Source organism: Pangasianodon hypophthalmus, chromosome 18, assembly GCF_027358585.1.
Source record: "Pangasianodon hypophthalmus isolate fPanHyp1 chromosome 18, fPanHyp1.pri, whole genome shotgun sequence".
In the NCBI taxonomy this organism is placed as follows: domain Eukaryota; kingdom Metazoa; phylum Chordata; class Actinopteri; order Siluriformes; family Pangasiidae; genus Pangasianodon; species Pangasianodon hypophthalmus.
Genome location: NC_069727.1, coordinates 871237 through 897288, shown reverse-complemented (window position 1 = coordinate 897288; position 26052 = coordinate 871237). Strand labels below are relative to the sequence as shown.

Genomic DNA, 26052 nt, shown 5'->3' with positions numbered 1-26052 from the left:
TAAAAAAAATTAGAGATCGAAAATGTTATAAGAGAAATGTGGGCGTGTCCTGTGTGTGTGTGTGTGTGTGTGTGTGTGTGTGTGTTTGAGAGAGAGAGAGAGAGAGAGAGAGAGAGAGAGAGACACGGTCTAAACTTAACACATAATCAACTCAAGATACAAAAATTGTTCAGAAGAAAAATCTGTCTCTCTCTCGCTGTTTGTCTCTCTCTCTCTTTCTCTCTTTCTCTCTATCTCCCCTCTCTCTGTCTGTCTCTCTCTCTCTCTGTTTCTGTCTCTCTCTCTCTGTCTGTCTCCATCTCTCTCACTCTCTCTCTCTCTCTCAGTTTGCAGGTATGGGCTCTAAAAATATGGAAAATCATATAATATACCGACAGTCAGAAAAATAAATAGAATAGGAGGATAGACATGCAGACACAAAACAGATTGACAGAAAAAGAGAGAAAGATTGGACATAATAGATAGACAGAAGGAACAAATAGATAGATAGATAGATAGATAGATAGATAGATAGATAGCTATGAAGACAGAAGGATCAAATACAGACGGATCTTCCTATCTGCCTGTCCATCTGATCCATCTGTCTGTCACTCTGTTTGTTTTTAGGATGCGTCTGTGTCTAATCTGGGTGTCTGTCTGACCCATCTGAACAGACACCCAGATAGACAGATGGATCAGACAGATAGATGGATCAAACAGACAGCTGGATCAGACAGATACACAGATGGATCAGACAGACAGTTGGATCAGACAGATACACAGATGAATCAGACAGACAGCTGGACCAGACAGATAGACAGATGGATCAGACAGACAGCTGGATCAGACAGATACACAGATGGATCAGATAGACAGCTGGATCAGACAGATAGACAGCTGGATCAGACAGATACACAGATGGATCAGATAGACAGCTGGATCAGACAGATAGACAGATGGATCAGACAGATAGACAGCTGGATCAGACAGATACACAGATGGATCAGATAGACAGCTGGATCAGACAGATAGACAGCTGGATCAGACAGATACACAGATGGATCAGATAGACAGCTGGATCAGACAGATAGACAGCTGGATCAGACAGATAGACAGATGGATCAGACAGATACACAGATGGATCAGACAGACAGATGGATCAGACAGATAGACAGATGGATCAGACAGATAGACAGATGGATCAGACAGACAGATGGATCAGACAGATAGACAGCTGGATCAGACAGATAGACAGATGGATCAGACAGATAGACAGATGGATCAGACAGATAGACAGATGGATCAGACAGACAGCTGAGGAGAATGTTAGACTAGCTGTATTAGTGTTGTGTACAGGAGCATAGAGTGTTAACATATGGAGCCCAGATGATGCTTTATGAGACCCTCACACATATACACACATACACACACACACACACAGATCAAAAGAGCTCCATACACACTTACATACAGTCCCAGAACACTATACAGCTGTATGCAGTGTAAATCTGTACACAGTCTACAAGCTACAAGTATGCTAAATATGCTAATCTGCAGTGGAGTTGTACTGTAGTACAGCGTGTTAGCTGCAGGTTAGGAACATACCCACGGTCTGTGGCCTGTTGTCATGGTAACCACTGTGGCCGACTAAACTGTCAGCAAGCTAACTAGCCAAATCCACTCGCTAGTGCAGGTGACACTGTTGTGTCCTAGCCTACCGTTTAGTGGAGTAGTGTGTAAATTAAGAGTGTGTATGTGTGTGTGTGTGTGCTTTTGAAGTGTGCTGTGGTTCATTAATGACTCTCCTAATTGGACAGAACGTTATTTGAAGCTGTTTGGTCTCACATCAGTGAGGACTTTACAGCCTGACCGCGCTCATGTGGTGTGTGTGTGTGTGTGTGTGTGTCTGATTTCCTGCTGTGGGTTTATTAAACACACACACACACACACACACACACAGTGTTTAACCATAATTATCTCAGCTTATCTATCTATATATCTATCCGTGTCTTGTCAGTTGATACAGGAAACCAGACAGACAGACAAAGTGGCCATGATAGACAAAAAAACAGATGAGACAAATAGATACTCTGTATAACAGACAGATATAGACAAATCTGATCTAATAGACAGACAGATCAGATAGATAGATGGGTCTGACTGACAGACACGGAGATCGAGATCGACAGATGCTTCAGACAGACAGACAGATACACATATAGACAGACAGATCAGATGAATCAGACAGATATACATACAGACAGACAAATCAGATAGATCAGACAGATATATATACAGACAGACAGATCAGAGAGATCAGACAGATACTCATACACACAGACAGATCAGATGGATCAGACAGATACACATACAGACAGACAGATCAGATAGATCAGACAATGTAGCAGCATCGTAGTTTAATTACTACAATTACCACAGCTTAGCTTGCTTATGCTAACAGACATTATTCATTGTAGTTCAGATAGCAATCAATGCTAAATGCAATTACAGTGTAATTTAAGTCATACAGAGGTTTTTTAGTCATTTACCAACATATCTGTAATTTACGTATTGCATATATTATACTTCACAGCTACATGCTAGCTAGCTCAATCTTAATTTAACTCGTACAGAGTCTTTTGTTCGTAATTCTTTCGACGTATCTAAGTTAACTGTTGCTGCTCTTATGGTGGTTTTGTCTCACTTCCACTGTTACTGCGCCTTCGCAGTCTGTCTAAAAGACGTACATGTTGTTAACTCGAGTCATCAGCTAGCTTATCATGGACGTCCATCTTTGCCAGTTGCCTAGCAACAGAGCTCTCACAGCTTTAACCACTTAATTGTGCTTCAAAAGCACAAATAATACAAGTTTCATTTAGACACAAACTTTTCTTTCTCTCTGGCTCTCTCTATGACCCACACACACACACACACACACACACACACGTGTATTTACCTTATCTTTAGCTTGTCACACACTCGAAGGCATCATCCACACACTGAATACAGATACACTTGTAACTGAAATCTGGCTGCAGGTGTCCGTGTGTGTGTGTGTGTGTGTGTGTGTGTGTGTGTGTGTGTGCGCGTGTGTGTCTACCCACATGACTGTAAATGTCTCAGCGACCTCAACTTCCTCTAAACAACGGTCTCTAGACGCACTTCCTTACTGTAAAACCCCCACTAACCACCCACTCACACATACACACACACACACACACACACATACACACACACCTACTCACAAAAACAAACACAAACACAACACCTAATCCTTTAACTCATCCATCATAACACCACAAAGCCAAGTTAAGCATAGTACAGTAAAAACATACACACACAGACAAACACACACAGACAAACACACACAGACACACACACACAGACACACATATACACACACACACTTTGTTGGAGTGTTATTATGTGGACAAAAACGTCCCCATGAGGTCAATATTCTGGCATTTTAATGTCCATGCAGGGACAGCAGCATCCCCACAAGGAATACACACACACACACACACACACACACACAGAGTAGTGAGGGAGCTCATTATGAATCCTTATCCCTATGAATCCGGCTATAAATCCTTACTCAACCACAAAACACAAAAACACATTCATGACAAAGAGAGATAAATACCACCATCCCAAGGCCTCCAAGCTCCTCCTCCTGCCATGCTGTGGCTTACAAGCTCCTCCTCCTACCATCCTGAAGTCTACAAGCTCCTCCTCCTACCATCTTGTGGCTTCCAAGCTTCTCCTCCTGCCATCCTGAAGTCTACAAGCTTCTCCTCCTGCCATCCTGAAGTCTACAAGCTCCTCCTCCTGCCATCCTGAAGTCTACAAGCTCCTCCTCCTACCATCCTGAAGTCTTCAAGCTCCTCCTCCTACCATCCCGAGGCCTCCAAGCTCCTCCTCCTACTATCCTGAGGTCTACAAGCTCCTCCTCCTCCCATCTTGTGGTCTACAAGCTCCTCCTCCTGCCATCCTATCTATCTGCTTCTATTTTTACTCATCAAATTTATGACCTTTGACCCTTCTTTGCATGTTACACAATACATCGATAATATCATGCACTGTGGTATAAAGTTAAAATGTTGTGATGTACGATGATGATAAAGAATCAGACTCACCATCTGAGAGTGACTCCGGGGGCAGTCTGTAATGTCCTCCACCTTCTCATTCGCTGCAGGGGGAAAAGCAGAACTCAGTCAGAGCTTTAACACACACACACACACACACACGCGCATACACACACGCACACACACACACACACACACACACAGAAACCACGCCCTCACTGTCCAAGCCTCTTCGCCATGAGGGAGCCAAAACTGAAACCAGACCGCGCGCGTGTGTGTGTGTGTGTGTGTGTGTGAGTATATATACCGACTCCTGTCCGGCTGTTACTTCATCAGCTGTTGGCTGAAAGTTTCTGAGCTGCCAGAGCCAAGAGCAAAGCTAAAGTTTCAGAACCGCCCACGGGAGGGAAAACACACACACAGACACATACTCACACACTGGGCTTGTTTAAGGAAACATATGGGACACACATGCTTTACTAGAGATGAGAGACTGATGTGTGTGTGAGTAAATATTGCAGCTGAGTGTGTATGGTGGACTAAAAGGATGTGGCGATGTTACTTATACCTCATTTTTTTTCAGACATTTATAATATTGTGATATTAATATTTAAAACTAACACACTTAGCTAACTCTCTGATCTCTGATTCTTTACCAAATGATTCATTAAACCATAAAATTCCAATATTCTTCACTTTGAATACTCAAGTCCAAACTGAGGACCGATTATGGGCTCATTTGGGGGCGGGGCTTGTCATTGTAGGTTTGCTTTCACGTAGAAGAATTCCTTCTGAACTGTGGATTGAGTACGCAATTCCTAACGTTTTGTTAACTGATACTGATATTTAAGTGATGTTAACGATATACAGTACGTGTAATGTTAGCTAAAATGTTAGCCAACCAATCACATCTTTTCAAACTGCTGCTCATGCTGCATCACCAGGCGGCGTAACACATTTGGAGAAAAAAGCTATCCGCCCTCTTCCACATACATGAGCTGACAGACGCCTGTGATTGGCTAGTGTCTCTGTGATTGACATGGGCGAGAGAGAGTAGGCTCGCTTTTAGAGAGTTTTGCTCACGGGTGGCTGCGGAATCGTTTAGGATTTGAACTCGTGATCCTCCGATAACAGGGCGAACATTTTCATCTGTTCATCTTTTCATTGTGGTGAAAAGAAGCCTGGTCTTAATGTTTGTGTCTTACCGATGATCTGTATGATATGCGCTAGCAGAACTCCATCAGGAATGTCTTGTGTTAAATCCTTTATCAGTCGAGGACAGCCGGCTTTGCTCAGATAGTGATTCGCCCAGTCAGTGTAAATCTGCAAAACACAGACAACAGTCACATTAACGTAACGATTCGGTGGTCCATGCTAATGCTAACCTCAGTCAGTCTGGAAAACAGGAAGAGGATAATAAGTAGACATTTCACTCCTTTCAGCAGAATGCTGGAGATTAACTCTACATGTTGCACAGACAGACGTTTGAGGACACAAGAGCATTTCCCGCCTTGTTTCTATCGACTCTGCTGGAAGTTTTCATGCGGCATTCCTCAGGGTTTCACTCTCGTCCCACTTAAACAAATACTTTTTAGCAATCTGAAAGATTTCTGACGTGTTTGTGATGAAGGGATTCGTTCTCACTGAAAAAGGAAATTGTGTTTTTTTATTAGCTGGGGCTTTAGTGTACCACCTGCTACATGTACAACCAGTGATGTGGAACTTGCTAGCTAAATGGATTTAAATGCTCCGTGTGTGTGTGTGTGTCTATGGCTAAACCTGTGCTACTTTACACACTACTTCCTGGTTTTGTATCACAGTTGGATTGCAGTTTGGGTCTTTTCGATTAATTTGAGGATTAACTCATTTGAGCCTGACATCCTGACCTGCTTCGTTAAGTTCACATGGAAAGTGAAACTGTCTGAAACCCAGTGAACTTTCTTCTGGTAAAAACCAAACACATGTATTTAAAAGAAAAGACTTTTTTTTTCCAAGATGCAGACACTCGTAAATGCTAATTCAGCGTGCTCTTTATAACCAGGCTGTGATGGCCGTTCCTCAAAAACAAAAATCCTCATAAAACCATAACGACTCGATTTAAGATCAGTCACATCCAATTAAAACCATTTCACTCAGAAACACTGGTCCGCCTCTGAAACGCTCCTTTCTGTTGTGGTTGAAGTCCACGATGAGCAGCTGCTACAAGAGCGCACTGAAGAACTCGTTAGTCATCGTCTTTCTCAAACATGACGCTAACAGGCTCTGAGTCAAATCGAGCAGTATGCACTATACTCTTCCACTCTACACCACGGAAATGCCCAGTGGGAATGACAGATCCGTGTGCTGTACCTCAGGAATCTCAACAGCCTCCACAGGACCAACCACCGAATTTTAAATTCAATCTAGCGGCATTATCGCTTTGGTGTGGCTGCCTCTGATGGCCCCGCCCCTTCTGATAGCTAAAGTAGTACAAACTCAGAAAACTGGGAAAATCATACAGTACATTTCGGATATAGTCTTTCCACAAACTGCATGTCTAATGTCCCACACAGGAAGTGTGGAATGTTTCCACATGGTCGACATTTTCACGGTTCTGCTACGCATTTCTGCTGACTGCGACTGGAGAGCGCAAAAAAAAAAAAAAAGTTATCAAAATCACATGGTTCTCAAAAGACAGTAGGGTTTGAGCTTCTCCACCAGGGACAGTCGCCTTTCCTACAGATGAGCTCTTACAGGTAGCAATGCCAGTGCAACTTCCTGTGACGTACAGTGATGACGTACAGACAGACGGCTGAAGAGACGAGGACTTCCCTCCTTTTTCTATCGATTTCGGATGGATTTTTCATGCAGCATTCCTCAGGCTCACACTGTATGGCTACTTAAACAAACGCTTTTTGGCCATTGTAAAGCTTTCTGACGTCTTTTTGACAAAGGGATTCATTCTAACTGAAAAAAAAGAAATTGTGTTTTTCTTTAGCTGGGGACTTTAGTTGGCTCCGCCCCTTCTACTATATAAAACAGGCTACAACCAGTGAATGCAAAAAAAAAAAGTATAATGTTTAAGACAATGCAACGCAAAACACAGATTTCTCAAAAGCTAGGAAGGTTTTAGCTTCACTGGTAATGACCAAGATAGCACTATGATCTCTTACAGGAAGTGATGTTGGCACTACTTCCTGAGTGAATAGCAACATTCCGACTCGCTGCCGCTGTAGGTGATGGATTGATGTACTCGCCAAAAACTTTTTTTGGAGATATGTCAGACTCTGTTCATAACACTGTCACAGAACCAAAGCCTTGGAGTTAGAATTAGTGCTAGAGCTGTTGCTAATTGACTTTGGTTTCCATGGCTACGTAGCCACCCCTACATCCGTCATCATGTAAAGTCACTGTTATCACAGCTGATGGAGCGTAAACCTGACATCTGCTGCTGCGCACTTCTAAGTGAGCGTGAATTTAAAAGGGAGCCTACAGAGGTGACTCCTATCCAGTAGCATTTGATCCTGCCTGGGTTAGCGCACTCTCCGGTGTGTTATCCTCCTCACAGAACACACTCACACTGCTGAAGAGTTATGGATCCCGGCGGAGGGAAAGTGCACTTCTCTACGCAGCATGTTAATGAGAGCGCCAATAAAAACAGATTGAAGTCACCACAAAAGTGCCTGCCATCTGAGAGCCGTTTTTAACGTCCACAGAGACAACAAACCGAAACGAGAGGTTTCTGTTCAGCTGCCAGGAAAATATCAACTGCTTTTCACAGCCAAGGAAACAAACAATGGATAAAAGCTAAAGAGAAAGCGGCCAATACCACAACGCCACATGATTACCAGCCATTATACTCAATTAAAGTGTGTGTGTGTGTGTGTGTGTGTGTGTGTGTGTACTACCTCTTGTTCTATGTGTGTGTATGACGAATAGATGAATCTGCAAGAAATAAGCATGACAGCAGAGGAAAATGGATTGTGTAGTATTCTGTCGAGCTCGACTGTGAGAACAGTGTAGCTGAAGCGATTTCTCTGAGATTCAAAAACCCACCTAGCTTTAATTAACATGCGAACTAGACAGTCTGGTGACTAGCATGCTAACCTATCACCGCCGGATCCATCAGACGCCTAGTGATTAGCACTCACAGAAGAGGAAATGAAATGGGATATTAAAAGATTTTTTGGAATTAAAGTTGCAATAAACACTGATTAGCCTTCACACTAGCACCAACGTACAACATGTGAACTTCCTGTAACGACAAACATCTGGGGACGGAAGTGCTATAAAATCTATTCAGACTTCATGAGTTATTTTTTATGCAGTTTGACAAAATCAAGTTGTTGCATGATTTCTAAAAGAGATAAAAATAATTGATATTTGTTCTGTATTAAATATTAATCACTCGAGTCAGGGTGCAGTGAATAAGGAGTTTCAGTCCAATCACAGATTATAAGATTTGGACTCACAAGTTATAAGCTGTAATGTCTGATCCGAGTCATGAGTCATAAGCGTTGAAGTCTGAGTCAAATCATGAGTCATTGGCCTTAAAGATGAATTTGAGCTGCGAGTCAAAAGGTTTGGGTTTGAAGTCTGAGTCAAGTGGAACAAAAGCTTTGAGAAAAATTACACTTTGAAGCGTTAGTCAAATCACAAGTAAATGTGAGATTTGAATTTTGAGTCATAATCTTTGAAGTCAATCGTGAGTGATAATATTTATCAGACTGAGTCAAATTACGAGTCATTATCTTTAAAGCACAAGTTGAGTTGTGAGTCAAATCAGGAGTCAAGTAAGTCAGAGTCGACTCATTGGGAGTTATAAATCAGTTATAAGCCTGAATCAATTCACGAGTCAAAGATCAGAAGCTTTAAACTCTGAAGTTAGAAGCTGGGAAGCCTGAGTCAAATAGGGAGTCACAAATCAGTTATAAATCTGAATCAAATCATGAGTCAAAGCTCTGAAGTCTGTCTCATGAGTTATAAGCACTGAATCCCGAGTCATTTCATGTAAACACTGAAATCTGAGTCGACTCGTGAGTCATAACCTTTAATGTCCGAGTTAAATAGTGAGTCCTAAGGCTTGAAGCTGCGAGTCAGAGACTTGATTCTCCATCCCTGGATCCACTGCATTAATAAGTTAAAACATGAATTTTTTACTCTGTCCGTGAGATAAATGATGATTAGACGCAGAGAAACACATCACAACGTTACAAACGACGCACTGAAAAGAAATGTTACAGTTAAAACATTAAATAAACACTACAGTTGTGTTGCTAAGCAGGTAATTTATGATGCGTCACTCTTTTCTCCAGCTTACACTCGTCTTTTCAGGCTGAAGCTCTGAGAGCTAGTGAGTATACACACACACACACACACACACACACACACACACACACACACTGTCCTAATGAGCAAATTCTTGCCTGGCAGATGCATCGCAGTAGCCATGCCACCATCGATATTCAAAGCATTAACACACACACACACACACACACACACACACACACCACCCAAACCCTCAGCGTATGTCTCTAAACCCCTTCAGCAGTTAGCATCACTATTTCTGTTCTCGCCGGTCCATTGAACTCAATGTTTCTGTGTGTGTGTACCTGTCAGGAGTGTGTGAGCGCTCATATTGTCCGTCGTCTACCTCCTGCCGATAAACCAGCTGAGTGTGTGTGTGTGTGTGTGTGTGATAAAGAGAGAAAGAGAGAGAGAGAAAGAGTTGCAGACTCTGCAGGTACTGACTGTAGTTATAACACACCACCAGCAGGGGGAAACACACAACACATTTTCAACTTGAATGGGACAAATTGTGTGTGTGTGTGTGTGTGTGTGTGCTTTACTACATTCTAATTACATCATCAATCAGCACAATCCAGAAATCAGTTCTTGCAGAAAACAAGCTCACAAACATTTCACACAATCATTCTTCAGAGTGAGCTTGAGCTAATAAGGAGATTGGTTTCTGTCCAGCAGCGTTTCGTTTACGTTTCTCCGTCACCGCTACCGTATCTGTAGCCGTCCCGCGAGTTTGTCGTCCTCCTACTCAGAGGATTTTACACGAGTGTCGTAGCAGAGCTCACATAACGTGAACTTATTGTCCTGTTTTTGGTCGTCATTGTGCTGTCTTGTGCTGTTTACACATGTTGCACGTGTACATTATGTAAAAAATGTGTAGTCTCTTGTAGTTGTGTTGTTTTATGTAGCACAGGACCGTTGTGTACTAACCAGCTGTATGTGGTAGACTTGACGTGACTTGACCCAGCTTCAGACACATCACTACGACACTACAAAGCTAGCACACCGGAAACGTTTTCCGTAAGACAAGTCCGAGTCCATAAAAAAGAGCGTGGTAAATATCAGAAACTTCTGTGTCTTGTGCTTTGGGATGCATGAATGTGCGAGCTGCGTTAAGCACTGCACTAAAACCAGACAACAATTAACACAATGTTAGGAGCCTAAACACTGCATCTGTCTCAGTTTAATTAATCAATGATTTGAATAATAAAGCTAGACGGAGCAGAAGCTGGGATTAGCCTGAGACATGACTCTGACTCGAGGGAGAGAAGTTCTCGCAGTGTGTCATGTTCCTGTCTATCAGACGTCACTCTGTGACAGCAGACACAAGACGGCATTGTGAGCTCTGACAGGAAGTGAGGTTACAGACTTCCTGTGGGAACAGCAAGATTTCGCTGGTTCTTTTCCACACTCACACACACACACACACACACTCGCTGCTCTTCTCTCTGGGTTTGACATTATCACAGCTGATGGAGCATAAATCTGACATTTACAGCTTCACACTCTGTACGTAAGTGTGAATTTATAAAGAGATGCAGGAGTGTGTTGCTGAAATACACACGCTTAATTGCGTTCTGATAGGAAGAACTCGTGTAAGGAAGTCTGGAATGATCTAGAACATTACTTTAGGCTTCAGTAATGCTGATTCATTTGGGGATCAGTGACAGGTTGCTGTGCGATAAGAGAACAGAAGATAAAACAGACTAGAAGAAAGTCTTTATTTGTCACATCTGCACTACAGCACAGTGAAATTCTTTCCTTCACAAATCCCCTGGAGCAGAGAGGGTTAGGGGCCTTGCTCAGGGGCCCAACAGTGGCAGCATGGTGGTGCTGGGGATTAAACCCATGACCTTCTGATCAGTATCAGTGATGTGAGATGTCGCAGATTGTCCGATATCTTCAAGCCTGTTCGATTTTCTCAGAGATAAATGGTGTAGCGTGAGTAGCTCTACGACACGCAGCAAGATCAGCGCTGAGAAACAACCAATCACAGTCAGAGAGGAAATCAAATTCATCTCCTGATCATGGAAGTGAGTCGATGCAACAATCAGAAATCGATTATTATCGAAAAAGGAAGGAAAGACAACTGGAGTGTAAAAATAATTCATTTTTTTCAACTGTTGTGTAAATAATTGAACACGCCAGCAAGGTGATTTCACCCAAACTCTCTGACACATTTAAAATAATCCTTCTCTACACCATCATCATCATCATCATCATTCACGATGGCAAGCCTACTCCACATTCTGAACAACGCTGCTCATATCGATCAGAGAATACTAAAGCATCTCATATTGTATAGTATCGTATCATATAGTATCATATCGTATCAAACTGTACTGTATCATATGGTATCAGATTGTATTGTATCGTATCGCATGGTATTGGATTGTATTGTTTCGTATCTTATCATAGCGCATAGTATCCTATAGTATCGTATTGTATCATATCATCTTGTATCATATTGCATCATATTACATAATATTGTATAGTATCATATTGTATTGTATTGTATTGAATTATCTCATACTATATCATATCGTATTGTATCATATCATTTGGTATCATATCATATCATATATTATGGTATCGTATTGTTTATTATCGTACTATAATGTATCATATCGTGTTTTATCTTATATTAAAGTATCGCATCGTATCATATTGCATTGTATCATATTGTATAGTATCATATCACCTCGTGCTGTATAGTACCGTATCATAGCAGATTCAGTATTATCAAATAATGAATTGTTGCCTTATGAATTGTAAATTGTATTGTATTGTGTGGTTTATGCTGCTATTGTGTAATGTTCACTCAGCATAAATGGTACAAAGGACATCTTGCTAACGCTACAGAAATATGAACACCACATGAAGAAATGTGTCCATTGTTGTATTTCCTTACGTTATGTTTGTAACATTCAGAAAAGAAATCCCTTGTTAATAGAGTAGATGTTATATGAGCTAATCCTACTGTACCCTGTGACTTGTAGCTTAGATCTGCTGCTGTAATCATAAAGACTCATCACAGGACGTCTTTACTCATCTACACCTGCATACTGGAATGATTTATAATCGCACTATGCAGTGTCACCCAGACGAGGATGGGTTCCCTTTTGACTAATAGCTTCTTCAGGGAGTTTTTCTTCTCTTCACCACTAACTCTGGATCGCTCATTAGGGATCTATATCAGGATTTCTGTAAAGCCGCTTCATGACCATGTTTATTAATCTGTCAGTATTGAGTCTGTTCTCTCTGCTTAAAACAGTGTGACAGTTCTTTTATGCTTGTAAAAATAAGGGAAAAACAATTAGAGTTTCAAATTTTGAGTTAGATTCTCCAAGCTGGTGAATTTACAGCATTTATTCATGTTCATGTGCGTCACAGTCGCATGATAATATTTAGAACAGTGGCGTAATGTGGAAAACTGCATTTCTGTTTCATAATTGATTAAATAAAAAGAGTTCTTGGCGAAGCACTTGGCATTTTGTTTCCATATGGAGGTTAATGGCATGTTTTTATGTGTGTGTGTGTGTGTGTATGTGTGTGTAATGGCGGGTTATTATGTGTGTACTGCACATTCAATAAACATCCGATGTCGCTGTAACACAGAATATGATTTATTTTACAAGCCGAATTAATCACACACTGCAGTCACCAATAAAGTTAATTGAGTTTGTTTGAAGGTTGAACGTGCATCACAGTCCCGGGCTGCTAGTCTTCCATTTTCTCAACAAACACACACACACACACAAACAAACACACACACACACAAACAAACACACACACACATACACATGGTCTGATGCTTTACAGCTGCATCACAGATTAATTAAACAGTCCTGCCTGCAAATCCCTCAGGAAGCAAAAACCTGTAAAAATCAATGGAGGATGATGAAGTGTGTTAAATCCCAGCGCAACACTAAGTCGGCGTTCTTCAACGCACACAGACACAGCAATGTTCTCTGTCAAACACCAACAGAAACAATGGTCTTCAATACACACACACAGCAATAGTCTGCATCAAACACCAACATTAACCATGGAACACCATCACTTTCCACGAAACATCAAGATTCTCTATTAAACACCAACAAGCAACAAGTTCTCTTCACCAAACCCGGACCTTATCACTAAAAGACCAGCAAGATTCTTTATCACTCACCTCCATTCACCATCAAACACCCGCAATCACTATCAAACACCTGCAATCACCATCAAACACCTGCAATCACCATCAAACACCCACAATCACCATCAAACATCTGCAATCACCATCAAACACCCGCAATCACTATCAAACAGCTGCAATCACTATCAAACACCTGCAATCACCATCATCAAACAACCAAAATCACCATCATCAAACACCCACAATCACCATCAAACACCCGCAATCACCATCAAACACCTGCAATCACCATCATCAAGCACCTGTAATCACTATCAAACACCTGCAATCACCATCAAACACCTGCAATCACCATCAAACACCTGCAATCACCATCAAACACCCACAATCACTATCAAACACCTGCAATCACCATCAAACACCCGCAATCACTATCAAACACCTGCAATCACCATCAAACACCCGCAATCACTATCAAACACCTTCAATCACCATCAAACACCTGCAATCACCATCATCAAGCACCTGTAATCACCATCAAACACCCGCAATCACTATCAAACACCCACAATCACCATCAAACACCCGCAATCACTATCAAACACCTGCAATCACCATCATCAAACACCTGCAATCACCATCATCAAACACCTCCATTCACTATCAAACAGCTGCAATCACTATCAAACACATGCAATCACCATCATCAAACACCTCCATTCACCGTCAAACACCTGCAATCACGTCAAACACCCGCAATCACTATCAAACACCTGCAATCACCATCATCAAGCACCTGCAATCACCATCAAACACCCACAATCACCATCAAACACCTGTAATCACCATCAAACACCTGTAATAACCATCATCAAACACCAACATTCTCCATCGAACACCAACATTCACCATCAAACACCAACATTCACCATCAAACACCCACAATCACCATCAAACACCAACATTCAACATCAAACACCTGCAATCACCATCAAACACCCACAATCACCATCAAACACCAACATTCACCATCAAACACCCGCAATCACCATCAAACACCCGCAATCACCATCATCAAACACCAACACTCACTGTCAAAAACCATTTTCCATTAAACATCAAAATACTGGTGTTATCAATAAAAGACCATCAACCACCAAGATTCAAGACCAAGATGTTGGTGTTTGATGGAGAATGTTGGTGTTTGATGGAGAATGTTGGTGTTTGATGGAGAATGTCTGTTTGATGGTGAATGTTGGTGTTTGATGGAGAATGCTGGTGTTTGATGGAGAATGTCGGTGTGTGATGGTGACTGTTGGTGTTTGATGGTGAATGTTGGTGTTTGATGGAGAATGTTGGTGTTTGATGGAGAATGTTGGTGTTTATGGTGAATGTTGGTGTTTGATGGAGAATGTTGGTGTGTTTGATGGTGAATGTTGGTGTGTTTGATGGTGAATGTTGCTGTTTGATGGAGAATGTCGGTGTTTGATGGAGAATGTTGGTGTGTGATGGAGAATTTTGGTGTGTTTGATGGTGAATGTTGCTGTTTGATGGTGAATGTCAGTGTTTGATGGAGAATGTTGGTGTTTGATGGTGAATGTTGGTGTTTGATGGAGAATGTTGGTGTTTGATGGTGAATGTTGGTGTTTGATGGAGAATGTCGGTGTTTGATGGAGAATGTTGGTGTTTGATGGAGAATGTTGGTGTTTGATGGAGAATGTCAGTGTTTATGGTGAATGTCGCTGTTTGATGGAGAATGTCAGTGTTTATGGTGAATGTCTGTGTTTGATGGAGAACATTGGTGTTTGATGGTGAATGTCAGTGTTTGTCATTATTTAATGGTGTTTGTTGGTGTTTGATGGAGAATGTTGGTGTTTATGGTGAATGTTGGTGTTTGATGGAGAATATTGGTGTTTGATGGTGAATGTCGGCATTTGTCATTATTTAATGGTGTTTGTTGGTGTTTGATGCAGTTCTATCATGTGATTTGAGTCATGGAGAAAGACAGCCCCCCCACATGACATGAAAAACATCTGGAAGCCATTTTTACGACCGGCTCGCTCTGCTTTTTAAATGCATGTCACATTTTAAAGCCATTTTCCCTCACTCGCTCCCTTCCATCCCGTGAAACTGTCATTATCTTGTCCGAGGCCTTGATTCCACTTAATCCTCCCATAATAACCCACAGCAGTCACCCATAAACCAGAGAAAAAAAACATCTACAAACATCGCAAAAATCGAGACCTACAATCTCAGATATCCGCTGGATTGGAAAATACCTCTGAAAGTGGAAAATAAGAATCCCGGTTTAGGATGGGGAACTAAACAGAAACACTATTACACACACACACACACACACACACACACACACACAGGCCAGTAAATTAAATGCTTCAGTCCACAAAAAAACCTCCCTTTGCCTTAGAAAACAACTGAGCAGTGTTAAACTCCCATTTGAACCAAAAAGAAATCAATATTCAGGACATTCTCAGGAGATTAAAAGCATAAGTGTTTTCAAATGAATAAATCCAAATGTTTTCTCAAAAGAGCGGACTTCTGCCAAGTGAGCGTTTTCTCTGGAAGCTGCTATGAAGAACGTTCATCACAGGATCACTGTTGTAGCAGCGCAGTGATTATAGCATACGCTTTTTCTGATGCCGTCCATATTTGGCGTCCATTTCCTGAGAGACAGCCGCGGTTAGTTAGCGTGTAAACATACACACGCAGAAACACACAGTATCCAAACACACAGCGAGGGTGAGGCGAGTCGCACAGCACTTCCCTAAACCACCACTTTACACTGTTATAGCTGTGTGTCCAAATATGCTCTGACACTCGAGAGGAAAATTAGAGGCAGCATTCAGCCCCAAAAAGGATAAAATAAGGCTAATGTGGCCACTTTACTGTTCTGATGCTAGTCACAGATGGCAGTACTGAAATAAAACACTCTGTGTGTGTTGTTGTTAGAGGAAAATAATCCGGGCTGGAGTGGAGTGATGAAGTGGAATTACTGTTACAGTACCAAAGTGATTATTTTCCTATAACAGCGTGTCCCCAAGTGTTTTATCCCCTTACACCACAGCAATTTGTCAACAAGTGTTATACAATTGTTATAATTTATTTCATGTTGACACATCAGGCTTTTTTTTATCTGTTTATAGTTACATTTATTGTCCAAGTTAGTTCGCTTATGTTGTAGTAGCTGTAAACAGTCGTTCCCTCACCAGCCCCTGTTTTTTTCTCTCTCTTAAAGTTTATGAGATAAAAAAACGCAGCTTGTGATTTTGCCGAGAAACTGCGAAGCGTAAACTCCTCTGTCCTGAAGATGTCGGAAAACTTAAAGTTCCAGCTTTACCTCTGACTGTTACAGAGCGCTGACACTGGAGACTCCTTCCATACATGTTACATAAACACACTTCTCCTTACAGAAAACTTCACCACATCAACATGAGCTGTTACTATAGAAACGATAACGTATTAGAACGAGCGCATTAATATAAACCTGCTGCTCCGAGCTGTCAGCAAAAAGCTTATTTGGTGCATCACTACAAATCTTTTATTCATTTTGCATAAAATGTAATTATTACTAAATTTAATGTTTCTAACTTTCAGTTCATATAAAATTCAGTGAATCACATGAGCAAAGCGTCAGTGCCTTAAAGTCAGTGCCTTAAAGTCAGTGCCTTAAAGTCAGTGCTTTTCATCACTTCAGCTTGGAGTGACTCCATGAATGGATTTTGTGGGTGTGTCACACTCCGACGCGAGGAATTTCACGAGAATAGAAATGACTTGTAATATTGTAAAATCAACTAAACTTTTTGGGGCTTAATGTTAGTGAAGAAATTCGGTTTTGGCAGGAAAAATGCTTCCGGCATAAATTTGACGTCAGGTGACAAGAAATTTTCTAAAATTAAACAATGTAAATTCTGTAAATTCTTTCCTTTTGTTTTGTTGTTAAACAAATTACAATTTTTACAACTTTTTTGTTGTTAAACAAATTACAACTTCCTTTTTTGGACAAATTTACATTGTTATGTAAAGCAATTTTACTGCCAAAAGTACGTTTGATGGAAATGTGCATCCGCAAGTGAAAAGGCTTTCCACTTATTTTCACTTGTATTATGCACATAAAGTCAATGAAAACTACTGAAACTGTTTCATTGTGAAATTACTATTTCCTCTTAGCAAGTCAGCCAATATTTCATCACTTAAATTTTTAAAGGTGGAAGCACTAGGACAAGTGGAGATCATGAATTTTAAAATTTAAGATAGAATAAACAATAAATAGAATTAATGAAACAGAATTAAAGTGGGCTTAGCACAGAACCCTGAGGAACATCACTATTATTATTAATTTATTACTCTTTTATTGGAAAAGGAACCTTCGCTCTTAGTTACGTGAGCTGAGACCTTTCCGTGCCTCTGAGTGACACGTTACTCCAGGGCCTTTGTGCTGCTCTGTAATTAGCATGCTGCTAGCCGAACCTGTAGGAGCCATTTCTGCCAAGAAATCACCCAACCCAAAAAAAGTACACAGCTAACCAGCAATTTGTGTCACACACACACACACACACAATCATACACACACAATTTCGAAACAGAGCGAAAGAGAAAAAGCAATACTCGATGAAATCTAACATGATACGAACGCAAAATGTCAGTACTGATAAATAAATAGATAGATATCACTTTAGCATTGCAGTTAGCGATCTGTTGTCAGTAATTAGTCACGGTTTCTGCTAAAATACAATTAAGTCAATGTTTGGTGCACACACACACACACACACACAGGTTCTGAACTCAGTGACATTTAATAAGACTGAAATATAAACCCCTCCATAGTGATGCATCATTACTTCACTTCTGTCTCGGCTTATATCCAATTTTTTTTTTTTCTGGCACAAAATCGAGACACAGTGAATAAATTTGGCCCGTGTCCCAATTCCAATTTTACATCCAAGTGCTCTTACGAGAATACGGGCCACTTCAAGGCTCTGTCCCAAACAGTAGAAAAAAACCAGAATCATTTACAAAAAGACTTCTGGATATGTAGATGATTCCTTGTTGATTCTCTTCTGATTCCTTTGAAGTGTCGACTCAGTGTATTTGAATCAGAACTGAGTCACTGATTATTTAATATAGAGTTTAAATTTATCATTATAGTTTTAAATAGTTCTATTACATTTACCCTGAACACCCACACACACACACACACACACACCCACACACACACTTCACCTTTTTCATTATGCATCTGTTTCCTTTCTGATTCCTTTGAAGTGTCGACTCACCTGATTTGAATCAGAGCTGAGTCACTGAGTGGGTTAACACTATTTCATGTACAAGTGTTTCAGAGCTCAGTACCACTGACACACACTAGAGGGAGATCTCACACACCACACACACCTCTATTACCTACATTCACACACACCCACACACCCACATCAAATTACTATGCTTACCACAGTAGCATTTTAGGGCACTGTGGGTGTGTGATTTGGGATGTAGACAATGAGTGTATGGGTATATGTAAGATTTTAAAAGTTTGTAGTGACTCCTTGTTCCTTAAATTTCCAGTATATCAGTGTCCTCTAGTTCAGCCACCTTGTTACATGCTTCCTCAAGATTCCTTGTTCCCTACTGTTTATTTTCTCCTATTATCCTTGTTTCTTTTTGTTAGTGTTCCGTAGTTCCTTAGTTTCTTACCCTTTAATTTCCCTGTTTTGAATTTCCTATCTTCCTTAAGATTGCATGGTCCCTAGTTTCTAGTGACCCCTTGTTCTGTAAGTTTCTAGTACCTCTAGATATCCCCTAGTTTAAGAGTTCTCTAGTTTCCTCTGCCGCCTAATTTAAAGCTTCCTCAACATTCCTCGTTCCCTAGTTTTCATTATCCGCTATTATCCTTGTTCCTATCTGTCAATGTCCCTTAGCTCCTGTGTTTATTTCCCTTTCATTTCCCTGTTTCTGAGTTTTCACTACTTCCTTAGATTGCTTGCTCCCTAGTTACCAGCGTTCCCTAGTTTGTAGTGATCCCTGGTTCCCTTAGACTCCAGTAGCCCTTGATATCTATGGCCTCTAGTTTTCAGAAACCTAGTGTCCACTATTTTCCTTGTTTCTAGTCTTATTTGTTCCTTACTTCCTTTGTTCCCTTGTTTCTTCTAGTGCTTTCTATTTTCCTTGTTCATTATATGGTCCTATGTTCCCAGCATCTCTAGTTCCCAGCATTCCACAGTCTCCATGTTCCCTAATGTCCGTAGTTCCTAATTATTAACAATGGACAATAGTACTATTTAGTATTTAGTATGATTATATGTGGTTTGGGATGGAGCCCATCACTGCTGCATGCTCTTTATTGACGTCAACTTGTCTGTTCTCTCTCTCGCTCTCTCTCTCTCTCTCTCACACACACACACACACACACACAGTGTCCGAGTCATTTTCGTCCACTTAAGAGTAGAAAAATGTAAATTATAAAGCGGAGCGTAATAATGACTGCAACATGACCACCGTCTCAAGCCTTAAGCTATAAAACACTCTTTCATCACCTAAACACACACACACACACACACACACACACACATAAATGTCTCATATCACATTTAACCCCAGGCCAAAAAGGAGCCACGTTACTGAGTGGGGTTTCAGGGTCACTGACTGTGTGTGTGTGTGTTTGTGTGTGTGTGTGTGTTTGTGTGTACCTATTCATGGTAAATGTAAAGTAAAATCTATTTATAAACACAAAAATAAGTATAAACTATGCATTACATTATCAATGACTCAGTTCTGATTCAAATCATGTGAGACAAATTTTCAAAGGAATCAGTAAGGAATCAGATTCATCATGAGTCAACAAGGTGAAATGTGTGTGTGTGTTTGTGTGTGTCTGTGGCTTTAGCTGTTCATGTTAAATATAAATATAACTATTTATAAATAATAATAAGTACCTCTACATTATCAGTGACTCAGTTCTAATTGAATTCCTATGAGTCAAAGTAAGGAATTAAATACACTATGAGTCAAAAAAATGAAACCTGTGTGTGTGTGATGGATGAGGTTTCCTGTAAAAGTCTTTCCTCTCCACCATATGATCATGTGTGTGTTTGTGTGTGTGTATGTGTGTGTGTGTGTGTGTTAGTCACGTCTGCTCGAGTGTGACTCACTGAACTAAAATGAGAAATCGATCTTTTTTCTTTTCTCTCTATTTTCCTTTTCACTCCACAGTGCTGAATCACCCTCCCTCTAATAAGCACTGATTCGCTCTCCTGCTTCGCCACTTCCCGCTTCCTGAGTCATGTGACCAGGTGAAGTTAGGGAGGTCAAAGGTCACCTGGCCAGACATTGTTCAGGATTTCCTCCTCTCTCTCTCTCTGTATATATTTGAAGTATCACACCAAATTTCCTTCTCCAGTTTTCCTGAGGAAGCCCTAAGGCCTACTTGGCACACACACACACACACACGGAAAGGGAAGTCCTCTCAGCTTATGAACACACAGAGAGATCTTTTAACAAAGCAGCAAAACAAACATCAGCTATTTCTGCTCAATATCCTGTCTCACTCTCTCCCTGTCTATCTCTCTCTGTTTCACTCTCTCTCATTCTCTCACTTTCTCTCTATCTGTCTCACTCTCCTTCCCTCTATTGTAAGATGACCTTCTCTCAAACTCAAGGTCCTACCACTGTTTATTTATATTCACATTCACATTCACACATTTAGTCCAAAGTACACACAGCTTAGTTGGGGAAGTTTTATTACCAAGACATGTTGGGGTGGAAACCAGATTGGCCAATCAGAACTCTCTCAAACACCACCCCAATGACCAATCAGAACTCTCTCAAAAACCACCCCAATGACCAATCAGAACTGTCTCAAAAACCACCCCAATGACCAATCAGAACTGTCTCAAAAACCAGCCCAATGACCAATCAGAACCGTCTCAAACACCACCCCAATGGCCAATCAGAACTCTCTCAAACACCACCCCAATGACCAATCAGAACTCTCTCAAACACCACCCCAATGACCAATCAGAACTGTCTCAAACACCACCCCAATGACCAAACAGAACTGTCTCAAACACCACCCCAATGACCAATCAGAACTGTCTCAAACACCACCCTGTCTCAAACACCACCCCAATGACCAATCAGAACTCTCTCAAACACCACCCCAATGACCAACCAGAACTGTCTCAAACACCATCCCAATGGCCAATCAGAACTGTCTCAAACACCACCCCAATGACCAATCAGAACTGTCTCAAACACCACCCCAATGACCAAACAGAACTGTCTCAAACACCACCCCAATGACCAATCAGAACTGTCTCAAACGCCACCCCAATGACCAAACAGAACTGTCTCAAACACCACCCCAATGACCAATCAGAACTGTCTCAAACACCACCCTGTCTCAAACACCACCCCAATGACCAATCAGAACTCTCTCAAACACCACCCCAATGACCAACCAGAACTCTCTCAAACACCACCCCAATGACCAACCAGAACTGTCTCAAACACCATCCCAATGGCCAATCAGAACTGTCTCAAACACCACCCCAATGACCAATCAGAACTGTCTCAAACACCACCCCAATGACCAATCAGAACTGTCTCAAACACCATCCCAATGGCCAATCAGAACTGTCTCAAACACCACCCCAATGACCAATCAGAACTGTCTCAAACACCACCCCAATGGCCAATCAGAATCATCCCCCATTTTCAGGAGAAATTTTGAAAAATGTTTTCAGAACTATTCCAAAAATTATGGTTCCGATTGGTTTATTGGTCATTGGACCGTTTTTCGGAATAGGTTTGAAGACTTTTCCCAAACTTCCCCTGAAGGTGTGAGTCTTTAGTTAGATAATTATGTAAAGTTTGTGGTATCTATTAGACTGGCTTTTTGGAATGGTTCTGATTGGTCATTGGGCTGGTTTTTGGAATGGTTCTGATTGGTCATTGGGCTGGTTTTTGGAATGGTTCTGATTGGTCATTGGGCTGATTTTTGGAATGGCTCTGATTGGTCATTGGGCTGGTTTTTGGAATGGTTCTGATTGGTCATTGGGCTGGTTTTTGGAATGGTTCTGATTGGTCATTGGGCTGGTTTTTAGAATGGTTCTGATTGGTCATTAGACTGGCTTTTTGGAATGGTTCTGATTGGTCATTGGGCTGGTTTTTGGGATTGTTCTGATTGGTCATTGGGCTGGTTTTTGGGATTGATCTGATTGGTCTTTGGGCTGATTTTTGGAATGGTTCTGATTGGTCTTTGGGCTGGTTTTTGGAATGGTTCTGATTGGTCATTGGGCTGGTTTTTGGGATTGTTCTGATTGGTCATTGGGCTGGTTTTTGGGATTGTTCTGATTGGTCTTTGGGCTGATTTTTGGAATGGTTCTGATTGGTCTTTGGGCTGGTTTTTGGAATGGTTCTGATTGGTCATTGGGCTGATTTTTGGGATGGTTCTTATTCTGGTCTGGTTTCGGGAAGGCTCTGAATAGTCATTGTGCTATTTTTGGGATGCATCTGACTGGCCAATGGCTGCTTTTTTAACTGGTTCTGATTGACCATTAGGCCATTTTTGGGTTGGGTTTCTTTTGGCAATTTCTGATTGACTACTGGGCCAGTATTTGGGCTGGTTCTGTATAGGCCAGTCTGGTTGGTTTTGTCCTCCAGACCTGGCAACGCTCATCATGAAGAAGAGACAGGGAGTGTGTGAGTGTCTGGAAAAGCTGATGAGAGAATCAGGTGTTGAGGCTGTCTGGTGACATAATCAGATATTAAATCTCTCTCTTTCTATTTCTCGCTCTCTCTTTCTGTCTCTCTCTCCCTGTCCTTCTGATAGGGATGGAAGCATGAGCAGCCACAGCAATCGATTTTCCAGATCACTCCTCCTCTTTCCTCTCTCTCTGTCTCTTTCTTTCTCCTTTCAGTTTTAGAGAATCGGACAGTGAGACAGGACCTGGGTGTTTTATTTAGCATCACTGTCAGGTTGGGACTAACATTTTTCAAGAGAGAGAGAGAGAGAGAGAGAGAGAGAGAGAAGAAGACAAAGGGAACTTACCCTTCGTGGTTTAGGATGGCATACACAGATACTGCATTAAAGAAAAGAGCTATTATAAAAGAGAACGACTGTAGAACTTTATACTTTGCACCTGATAGCTAATTGGCTAATTAAGCATTAGTGATGAGAAAAGCTTTCTATATAATTCAGCACAGGACACAGGGACACTGAAGACATGTGGAGACGTGAGAGCAATGAAATATGTGACTTTTTTTCAGAAACAACCTGAAATATTAGATAAGAGATACTGTGAATAAAAAACCTAGGGGTATTAAGGGAAAACTTTGGGAACTAGGACAAGAAACTAGGGTGACCAGGGTGCTAAGGTAATGATGCAAATATAAACATCCAACAGGAGTAGTTTCGTTTGTCTTGTATTTATTTTCCTTCTTTCTGTTGCTCTATATTCCACTCTCCTGCTTTTTTCCTAACATGTATTTTGGTGCCTGTAAACTCATCTGTTAGATAGAAACTGTGGCTGTTTTGAAAGAAAACTTAAAAAAAGAGAAACACTGAGAAAATGAAAGAGAGAGAGAGAGAGAGAGAGAGAGAGAACACTAATTACAGCTATAAATGGCTCCTCCTGGTCTTTTACACTTAAGAAGAGAAAACTGCAGTTGAGACCAAAATTGTAGAGTCCATAACTCTAGATCTAAATCACTTATTAAACACTAATCCAGCAGATTACACAGTACATTTATATTATTTTATATGAACTGGACTACAGGAGTCTGTAACTCCAGTGACAAGACCTGATAAATATAACACACAGAGTTTCAGGCCTAGAAAGTTAGAGAAAATAAACGAACCAGGGGGAGGAATCTAGAGGAACTAGGAATAGATACTACAGTGGCTAAGAGGAAACTAGGAAACAAGGACTAGAACCTAAGAGAAGAAAACTTAGGGGACTAAGAAACTATGGGGCTAAGAGGACTAGGGGAAAACCAGGTAACTGGGGGTAAGGGGAACTATGGGGGAATTAAGTGGAATAGAAACTATGGGGAAACTATAAAACTATGGGCCTAGAAACTAGGGGAAGAAAGACTGAAAACTACAGAAAATAGGAGAAAACTAGAATCTATAACAGCTAAATAGCATAATAATCTAGATGAACAAAGACTAGTAACTAAGATTAGTAGGACAAATTAAGACCAGAACTAGAAATTCAGAACTAAAACTAGTGAACCTCAAGGAATAAGGTCTACTAGGAGAAACTTTGGAAACTACAACAAACAAAGTGAGCTAGCACAAACTAATGGAACTATAACTAAAATAAGGCGAGCTATGAGAAATGAAGAGGACTTGGACTAAAAGAAAACTAGGCCTAAGAAACTAAGGTAACAAGGACTAGAAACTATGCGACACTGGGCTGAAACCTACAGGAACTAGGAGAAAACAAGTAACTAAGGCAACTATATGAACTATATGTAACTAAAGATACTAGAATAAGAACCTGGAACATCAAAGACTAGAAACCAAGGTAACCTGGACAAATTAAGGAAGCGAGAACTAAAACCTAAGTGAACTATGAGAAACTATGGGAACTAGAAGTTGCAACAAAGGGAACTAGGACTAGAAACTAGTGAGTGTAGTGGAACTAGGACTAGGAACCAGTGAGACTAGGGGAACTAGGACTAGAAACTAGTGAGTGTAGTGGAACTAGAACTAGGAACCAGTGAGACTAGGGGAACTAGGACTAGAAACTAGGAGGACTACGACTAGGAAGTAGGGGAACTAGGACCTGGGACTAGGCGAAAGCTCGGGAACTTAGTACTAGAAACTAAAGGAACTAAGGCCAATTAACTGATCTAGGATGAATGGAACAAGAGAAACAAGGGTGACTAAGACTAGAAACTAAGACATGCAAACTTGAAAGTAATAATGCAGTGTGTGTGTGTGTGTGTGTGTGTGTGTGTGTGTGTGTGTGTGTGTGCACTTGAAGGAGACTCAGCAATGGCCCACAGGAAGACTTGATGTCATTTCCTGTCAAAACACACAATGCCGTCTTGTCTCTGCTGGAAATACAACCCACTTTACTGTCATAGTGTACCATCTGATACACACACACACACACACACACGCACAGAGCGGAATTTGAGTCCTTGTATGGTCTCCATCATCCTGCTATCTGTTTGTTGTTTAGTGTGTTTGATTTCTTAATTGTGTTGTTTTTATTTGATTGTATTCTGCATTAATGTGAAACTGGTTTGACTGTGCAGCACTTCTGGTGTCTTTTGAATGTGCTTTAGAAATAAAGCTGAATTTACTTGACTGTGGATTAAGACGCAACATGTGTGTATGTGTGAGTGTGTGTATGTGTGTGTGTGTTCATTTTGACCAGTAGAAACACAGCTCTTTGTAATCGATACACATAGCCGAGTGTGTATAAAATGTCTCCTGTGGCATTTTTGAGGTGTGTGTGTGTGTGTGTGTGTGTGTGAAAGAAAGAAAGAGATTTTCCTCCCAATAGGCAGAAAAATGATATTTTACTGCTGACCCAGTCACCA

The 26052-nt window shown here is 41.0% G+C and overlaps 1 protein-coding gene across 13 annotated transcripts in view; it reads right to left on the bottom strand.

Annotated features, from left to right (window-relative positions):
• nav3 (neuron navigator 3) overlaps positions 1-26052 on the bottom strand; it is a 184678-nt gene that overhangs the window by 60031 nt on the left and 98595 nt on the right. For 11 of the 13 annotated variants that reach the window (XM_053241589.1, XM_053241582.1, XM_053241585.1 and 8 more), the window contains 2 exons: positions 5270-5387; positions 4116-4168 (listed from right to left, as the gene is read on the bottom strand). In XM_053241589.1, the coding sequence (XP_053097564.1) occupies positions 4116-4168; positions 5270-5387 (171 nt within the window). Of the gene's footprint in view, positions 1-2935; positions 3027-3622; positions 3790-4115; positions 4169-5269; positions 5388-26052 lie in introns of those variants that run through there. The other 2 variants (XM_053241591.1, XM_053241594.1) reach the window with 2 other exon arrangements.